Source organism: Clytia hemisphaerica, unplaced genomic scaffold, assembly GCF_902728285.1.
Source record: "Clytia hemisphaerica strain Z4C2 unplaced genomic scaffold, Clytia hemisphaerica genome assembly, whole genome shotgun sequence".
In the NCBI taxonomy this organism is placed as follows: domain Eukaryota; kingdom Metazoa; phylum Cnidaria; class Hydrozoa; order Leptothecata; family Clytiidae; genus Clytia; species Clytia hemisphaerica.
In genome coordinates, this window is record NW_027103978.1 from 151,463 (window position 1) to 160,539 (window position 9,077).

The 9,077-nt window shown below is 35.0% G+C and overlaps 1 protein-coding gene across 1 annotated transcript; it reads left to right on the plus strand.

The window, feature by feature from the left end:
- The first annotated feature begins 5,440 nt into the window (after positions 1-5,440).
- LOC136810854 (uncharacterized) lies at positions 5,441-7,347 on the plus strand. The gene is made up of 4 exons (XM_067067438.1): positions 5,441-5,566; positions 5,975-6,127; positions 6,585-6,751; positions 7,008-7,347. Exons 2-4 carry the CDS (start codon positions 6,115-6,117, stop codon positions 7,254-7,256), a joined length of 429 nt encoding a protein of 142 aa, XP_066923539.1. The 5' UTR covers positions 5,441-5,566; positions 5,975-6,114; the 3' UTR covers positions 7,257-7,347.
- The last annotated feature ends 1,730 nt before the right edge of the window (positions 7,348-9,077 follow it).

Below are 9,077 nucleotides of genomic sequence, written 5' to 3' on the forward strand. Positions count from 1 at the left end.
GGGTCAAATGTAAGATTTTATATTTTTGTGTATGTTTCAGTAGATCTAGGGTACCTAGGGGGGGGGGGGCTGTTGGCTGTCTTGTAGAAGACAAAACAATTAGACAATGTTATCATTAAAGGCCACTTTCCTTAAGAATCCATCAGCAAACCACACCATCAGCAAACTGAGGAAGTGAATATTTTAAATTGACTCGAATCGGTATATTTTGTTTCACTTTATGATGAATACTATTATTATGTTGTGTAGCATCGCTCCATCGCTGTAAAATTTTTTTGAATGCTAAGAGACAATTGCTGACAGTTACATCAATATGCCAAAAGCATTTTGTTCAATCACCTTCACTTCAAGATAGGCCACCACCATAGAATGAACTTCCTTTTATATAGGATGAACCATATTCATGTGGCTTTCTCAGCCTTGCACTCCATCACAGAGCCTATTTGAGATATTTTACTAACTAGCCTAGAGAAAAATTTTAAACCTTTATTATTTGAATGTGTGCCTTTTTAGGTAGGGTGCGCACTCGTCGGGATTTTTTGCGCGGAACGAGGAAGAATTTACAAAAATGAACTTCAATGAATTAGTACTTACCTTTGAATCATCCAAATCTGTTCATTCTTTTTTTTAAATCAATCAGGAATTATCAGGGAAACAAGTAAAAAAAACTGCATCCAGGTATCTATTTTCTTTCCAAAGATATTCATGTTTTTCGACGTCAAGGTGAAAACGCGATTTAGCGCTGACCACGGCACCGGAAAATTCTCGACCCACATTCAAACAAATGGCTGTCGCTATTGAGCTGGTTCATCTTTTCAATCGCGGTTTTTTTAGTAAACCCAGGGTAAGATTAGGCTACAATCTATCACATGCTGCTTTATTTGAAAACCTAAAGGCTGTCTGGAATTTTGAAAAAATAGAAGGAATTGCAATTTTTCAACAAGATTGCGGATTTTTTCATGTAAGCAGCATACACCATCTGAAAGCTGAGGATTTCAGCTTTCTAGTGGTGAAATTTGTTTTTAGCTATCATTTCCAGCTCATTAGCGATAAGCTAAAGTTTAACAGTCATCGGGCCGATTTTCAGACCGTACCGGCAAAACTCCCCACACCCCGCCACACTGGAAGACTAGATTTCATCCGCCATTTTTGGCGCGATTTTGGTGCTTCCGAAAATTATTTCTTGCTGGCGTGGTGTAAGGAGGCGATTCTTTGAAAAGGTGATTTTTTTGTGTTTTGAAAATGGAATAACTTTGGGAATACTTAACCAATTCTAATAAATGACCCCTCATTTTTCTCACAAAGGTAAGGACTTTCAAATAAAATTAGTTTGGTTTCTAAAAATTGAGGGGAAAATTTTGGCCTGTCCACCCTATTTTAGGGGGGGGTTTCATGGTTGGCGGAGGAGCGGAATCGGCCCTTTTTTTGGACGGAGTGGCGGAATTTGGCGAAAATTTAGACAGAATTACGGAAATTGGGTTCTCTGACGGAGACAGAAAATTAGACAATTTTTGTGCGGAAAAACGAAATTTAGCAAAAAAATTTCCGGAATTTCGGAATTGGTAAAAGATATTCAAAATTTGCAGAATTTTGGACAAAAATATTGAATTTCAAAGGAATTTTCGGTGACAGAATTTTGGTTCAATTTAAAGACGGTTTGACGGAAATTGGAGAAAAAATTGACGGAATTGCGGGATCGGGTACCCCCTGAAACCCCCCTTTTTAATACTCAAATATAAAAAAATTAAAATTTTTAACTTGGTCATTTTAGTCAAAAAAGTCATTAAAATTGATTAGCCTCTGTGATGGAGTGCAAGGCTGAAAGCCACATGAATATGGTTCATCCTATATAAAAGGAAGTTCATTCTATGGTGGCCTATCTTGAAGTGAAGGTGGTTGAACAAAGTGTTTTTGGCATATTGATGTAACTGGCTGAAGAGGGATTTTGACCTCAAATCGTGCTTGAATGATAAAATAACCCAGAAGTAATTAATCGAACCATATCAAACAGTATTTTTTAAATCAAACTTTGTCGAATTTAATGGAACTTTGCTGTCTCATTAATGTTCAACTAATTTGGTGGTCAAATTTTAATCGAATACCGTCAACTGCTCTAACTTGGGACAATTGGTCAAAACATGGGACTGTTGATATCTGTTATTTTCACTTACTGTTAAATCTCTATGACAACAATCGTCGCTGCATGTAGAATAAGAAAACCGTATCTCCATTTTCATAATTTTGAGAAAGTTTCAGTGCCTGTGACTCCATTTCTTAGAGTTATGGATTTCTTTTCTAAAAAAGGCTGTCTCGATGCATCAAGGATACATTTTAGAAGAAGAAAGCCGTATATAACTCCAAGAAATAGACTAACAGCTTTGAAGTTTTTGGACCTTTCTGAAAATTATGAAAATGGAGATACGGCTTTCTTATTCTACAGCGACAAAATTTGTTTTGATAACTTCATTAAGTTTATCAATCATACTTTCTGTCATAACATGTCACAATAACTTTCACTGATTGTCACTGATAGCGCGCCCTTCTGCGCCCTTTCTAACTTTTTTGTTTTCATTCAAAATGACCGGACGCCGATTGGAGAATTAGAGAACACCCACCGCCTAACCGGCTATCGCCCATCGCCCGATGGGATTAATAACTTGCCGCGCGGGTGACGTCAAACGCTCCATCGTTTGCTTCTAATTTGGTTTTTTTCGTTCCAGACAATCGTGTGTGTTGCACTACAAATCTTTTTCATGAAAAAATATAATATGAATATTTTGATTTAAAAGCCTACTTCGATTTAAATTTTAACTTTGAATTATATTTGCTCATCTCTTAGAACAACCACTTCAAAAAACCATAACATTTGACATAAACTCAAGCTGAAAAATCACCAACACCAGCGAAAGTACAAAAATAATAAAATAGTAAATTATTCTCCTGGGAATAGAACCAGCCAAATGATCAAATCAAAACATTGATCTGAACCCCCTGATTTACAGCGGCTTTTGCTAATGTATTGGGCTTCACCTTGTATATCAAAACGACGGTTTTATTATTTTTTTGCATGTGAAAGAATGTGTGGCATCATAATTACTGCTTTCAGTTTGCGTGTTTTGAAAGTTTGATGTGTGTACTCCGTCTCCGTGGAATTTTTTAATGGCATGAAAACAGAATATGCTATGTCTTTAAGAACAAATTTCTAAAAGGCTTTTGCTGTTCTGTAAATATTTTTTTTTGGATTAAGAAATTCCATCTTTTATTGTTCTAATGGTTATAATATTTCTTTATAAGACGCATTGTTGTTTTTTTTAAAATCTTTGTGTAAGTTTGCATATTTTCCAACTAAATCTAGCCACAGCTTTTTCGTTCCTGTATTTTTCATACAATTCAAGATACAATTCCTGTATTTTTTCATACAATTCAAGACGAAAAAGGGTCTATACTCTCAAATTCTTCAAAAAAGTTTGATTAAGTTTGATTACATCAATCGAACTTAATCAAACTTTATTGAGTTCAATGGAACAATAATTTGAGAAAACCCTTCCAGGCCTCTGCAAGCGGGCGCAAAAAACATCAGCAATCTAAGTTTTTTAAGTTTTGGTATTGATCCTTGAAATAATACTTAATACTTAATCGAAAGGACTATTTGCCAACTTTCCGGAACTTTTCTTATTGTTGAACTTTGTCAAACGTAATTTTTTGTTGTACGTAGCTTCATCCCCCCTTACTTTTTTTTTTTGGGGGGGGGGCTAAGAAATATTTTGCCCTTTAAAGATTAGCCCCCAGGCCCAAAATATTTGGGGGGACCTTGGTGATCTGACTAAGACTCTGGGGGCTGTTCAGCTAATTTCAAAAGATCTCTTATCTTACTATTAAATCAAATATAAAAAGCAAAAGATTTGTAAACACAAAATGTTTTGAAATTTCTCAAATTTTACCTCAAAATTTGGTGTTTTCTCAAATTTTACACCCTTACAGTGCACTTTTTCCCACTTGCTCACAAATCAACCCTTACAGTTCACTTTCCAAAGTCCAAACAACCTACCCTTAAGGGCCACACGTCTGATAGGTCACTTACCTGGAGTGCCCCCCCCCCCACAAGTTTATCTTGGGAACTGAAGTGTTAGGGGACCTAGCACAAGGCAATTTTTGTGGGGAGCTACATTGTTGGGGCGACCTTACTCTGTTGGGGGGGGGGGGTGGAGCTAGAAACCTGGCTGAAGCTATGTTGTATTTGTTGAACATTTCTTGTTGTCAAACTTTGTCAAACTTAATCGAATACTCACAATTTTAGGGACTTTTGATTCGATTAATTACGTCTGGTATAACAGAAATAATATAGACCAGCGTCTGAAGATTCAGAAAAGATCTTAAAAATGGTTTTCGTAGGGCACCCCTTAAAGGATGGCAAATTTTTGATATTATGCTCCTGTGAAAGGTGTAGAATTGACAAAAAAATTGCTATTCGAATCTCCTGCAGTCTTCAAGTGAATCAATTTTTAGTTGATCAATCGAACTTATCAAAGAATCCCCCTATCAAAAATCCCCTTTACTAACGGATTTTTCAAAGTCTGAAAATTAAATATCTGAGGCTCCCAGCAGATTCAGCGTGAAAAATAGATAAAAAATGGGTATATTGGTCAAAAACTAAAACCTACTGTCCATTTCAGTAGGTTCGTTTAGCCCAGCTAAACATACTTCTAAACTCGCAAATCTTCAAAAATGACAAACGTGCACCACTAACTCACATTTAGCTGGGCTTACTTAATACTTTACTACCCTCCTTGGAAACAAAGAAGAACAAATGAGTGTCAACAGCATATCGTTGTACACATGACTAATAGTTCTAGTTCAAAATTTGTGTATTCAAAATCGATATTACTTAAACTGTAACTTATATTTTTGATATTGTGATTAGACCCTTTTCATACAATTTCATACGACAAAAAGGTCAATCCTACAAGCAGAATAGAAGTGCAAAATTTTCAATTTACGAAAACACTTATTATCTGTAAACTTTCAATATCTTGACAGATCTGTATACGTCTTTGGCCCACCCAACATTCTATGAATGTCTCTCTTTCATTACATTGTTTTTGTTCATGATTTTCAGGAAACACTGAACCCAAGGATGAAACAACTAGAAGAAACACAACTTCTGATCCTCAAGAAACTAGCCAACCTTGAGAATGAGGTCAAACAAATGAGTTTGCAACTCGGCCATAACTATGGCGATGCTTTTCCTGTTCCCGTCCCTTCAAGCACCACAAGAAGCTCTCAGGTAAACGTCTTATCTAGTCCTTTTCAATCATTTAACTCTACTTTTAGTCTTACTTTTCACCAAGTACATTTCATTTTTCATACAAAAACTTCAACAAATTATTTTGAAGCCTTATGTTACAAGAACTTTAATTTCACGTAACTTTTTTACAGTCAACAGCATCAACACTGCCAAGTGGACCTGTTCAGTTACCAGAGGGCACTCTCGATTTCGTCATCACCGTTTCTGCGCAAAATCCTTCCTTCTCACCACTCCTCATCGGAGAGTTACTTAGAAAACGAGGTAATTCTCTTTCAATTTGCTATTTGTGACCATACAAGCGATTCAAAGGACATAAAAAATTCTTACCGGCAACTAGCCGGCTTTGTTTTTGCCGGCAAATTGCCGGTTATCTGTTTGGTGAAGCTGGCAATGTTATAACAGTAGCCGGCAAATTGCCGGATGACATAGAGTAGAAAAAGTGCTGGCAAAAACTGGAAACTAATTTTCTTTGTTATTATATTATTTTAATAAGGATACAATTTTAATGATATTTAAATTTCCGCTTTCTGTAGGTGTTGAAGTGGCATTCCCCACCCATCTTCATTCGAGCTGTAAAGAGGGAAGCATCACCGCCCAAATTTTCTTTGTTATTATATTATTTTAATAAGGATACAATTTTAATGATATTTAAATTTCCGCTTTCTGTAGGTGTTGAAGTGGCATTCCCCACCCATCTTCATTCGAGCTGTAAAGAGGGAAGCATCACCGCCCAAATCTTGCAACCATACGGTGGAGAGTTGACCGGTCGATTGAGGACCTCCACCACTGCTAAAGTTTATCTTACCATCATGATCAAAGATGGTATGAGGAATTATTTTTTTGTTTATACGTTTTTTATGTCAAAGGGATCTTTTTCAATTTTAATGAGGATCATTATACAATAGTTAAGATACCTTACAAAAAGAACTAAAAGTGGGGAAAGTTAGGCTACCATCATGGTGGGGTGTAAATAAGGCTAGATTTTTGTTGGTTCTAAAAAGTTCTAGCTGGGAAATATTCTGAAGCATTGACTTTAACTCTAAGATTGCTAGTTGTTTCTCGCAGCGTATTCCAAACAATACGTAGTTCATTTTTTATCTTTGCTACGCGGCGTTACAAATAGGTCCTGCACAGTTTTTCCCAAACTTTTTTCCAAAACCAGCTTTCCAATGTTGTACCGATGATTGCCATTTTCATTCTTAAGACCACCTTCCTTTAGTTTAGAGTCTTGCCACTCACAAAGTTTTTTAATACCAGAATTTGTTTTAATTTTGTTAAGTTCCGTTCTGCCCAAGCGTCATGTATTCCGCTATGCTTCAAACACGAATTATCGGAGATACCAATATCGCCCGATTTTTAACCCGATTCTTGGTACCGGATTTGTATGACGAGAACAACATGGAATCGGTTTCTTCCATCGATCAAATGATGGATATGGCAAAACAGGTATGAAGATCTTTTTTTTGGAATATATTTATTGTTTTAGATCTGAAATATTTAATACACAGATTTCCTATTAGTAGATTCATGTCAAGAACTTTCAGCCAATCAGAGCTAATTAGGCGTTTTTTGTGACCTTTTTTTACATGAATCTGCTAATAGGAAATTTGTGTATTGAAATAACACTCCTTTCAATTTCTTTTCAAAATGACGATTTACCAAACCAACTTCAAATAGGTTTTTCTCAACTTTTGTATTCTAGTTGGCATCATCAAGCACCAAAGTCAGAGAGGCGGCCATGAAATCCTTAAACGCCCACTTAGGGCGTAAACAAGAATATTTATCTTGTGATCGATTCACTCTTGCCGACATTGCTACCCTGTCCGCCTTATTGAGCAACCGTTCCAATTTTAATTCGCTGCCCAAAAACGTCAAACCGTGGTTTCAACGCATCGCTTCGAATTTCGATTTGAGAAATTTCACTTTGCCAGCTGCTTGGAGTAGCGCTTAATAAGCATACGTTTTTGTTTATTTATACACATTATTATTTTGTTTTGTTTTTTCATTTTGTATAAAATACAATATATTTTTAAATTTAAAAATTCAATATGTCTTTCCTTTTGTCCTTGACCCTTTTTTTGGTTGTTTTCGGGTGAAAGAAAATTATTATTCGTGGAAGATTTTTATTACTCTTCACTCGAAATTTTAAAGACAAGTTTGAAATAAAATATCCCAAGCAAATTTTTTTACTAAAATATCACTAGAGAATTTCTTTCCAAATTATCGACAACCTTTCTGTGTTAGTAATAGACGCCGTCTAATCTTCTTTTGGCTAATCATTCGGTAATATTTTAATTAAAGACTTTTTTTATAACTTTTTTCATAAAAAGCCACGTTCAAAAAATGTCTTAAAAATAATTTGAAATTAAAAGTAATGAAATTTTAAGAGAAATAAATTTTGGTGGGCAGCTATAATCGAAAAAGGAACTCGGCGAGTACGAGCGAGAAAACTAATTTTGGCGAAAATGAAAAACCAGCCAAATTTGTATAAACATCGAGCTTCACACGGTCGGTCCTAAGCGCTGACTTTTTAGTTACTTTTTTATTTATTGTCAAAATTTCTAAATTAGCCCAAACAAAATTTAAAATTTTTCCAACTAAAATATTTTTAGTGAAATTCAGTAGAACACTTCAATATTTTATATTTCTTAAGGTCCGCGTATCAGACTAATTTGTCCAATCCTTTTGAATTTCAGAATTCAAAGCGTTTTGCTCTATATCGTGACATCTTCTTTGCAAAGTAACTTTCATTTCCAATACTAACCTATGATTCTAAACAAACGAAAGAAACTTTTTGATTATAAACACAATATTGACTTTCCCTATCCGCTCCACAGTGAGGCTTAAGCAGGGATTTTCCATCCAGAAACAATTTTTGTTTGTTATCGCTTCCTAAAATCAATAATATTTCAACACAAGGATTACGAAAAGATTTGGACCTAAAATCAACAAAAGCTCATCTAAAGATTTTTGAAAGACATCGCTAGTACACAGTTTTTTTCTTAAGATTTTAAACCTGAAAACATGGTCTAGACAAATTCATTGGACAGATTTTAATCGATATTTTTCGGTAAATAAATGAAGGTCAAACCCAGGTCAAATGATGAAAAGGGCTCTAAATCAATTTAGCTAAAAAAGGACAGAACATTAAGAAAAAAAATAACAATGTAGCAACTACAAGAAGGACCACTAAGCTTCCAGCTAAATTGTGCCAAAACTTCACTAGGAAATTCATCATTCTGTAACTTTAGCAACGAAATGTTTTCAGTGTTGTTAACGAACTTTTTAAACCGAATTTAATTTTCAAATATTTATCATTACAATATTTAGAATCGAAATAGGGGAGCCTACCTAAACCTCTGCAAAAAAAGTCCTAAGTTTAGTTTTGGCATTCCCTGATCATCTTGACTTAAAAACTATTCTCAAAATTGTCACAACAAGATATTTTCTCAATCAATATATTTCATATCCAAATTCTGCTTTACCCTTATTTAGAGTATTTTGTAAAAGGAACCTAATTTTACTATTTGCAAAAACTTAATATTTCCTTCCTTAGTCAAACTGAATCACCTGACAAAAATGTTCCAACATTTAGTTTCAAAACTTAAGTTTTCAGGTAAATTATTTTCATTTTGACTCATACTTGAGAGCCTCGGACACTCTAAAGTTTAAACATTTCAGCTTAATTTTCTGTCGCGTATTCGCACATTCTGTTTCTCATAAAGACAGTGAAAATATTTCATCATAAACTCGGTGAAGCTCCCAGAACCGC

Excerpts from the sequence above, each read along its gene's own strand:
- LOC136810854 (XM_067067438.1), top strand. Across the intron at positions 6,752-7,007 it reads TGATGGATATGGCAAAACAG|TTGGCATCATCAAGCACCAA; the intron begins GTATGAAGATCT and ends TTTGTATTCTAG.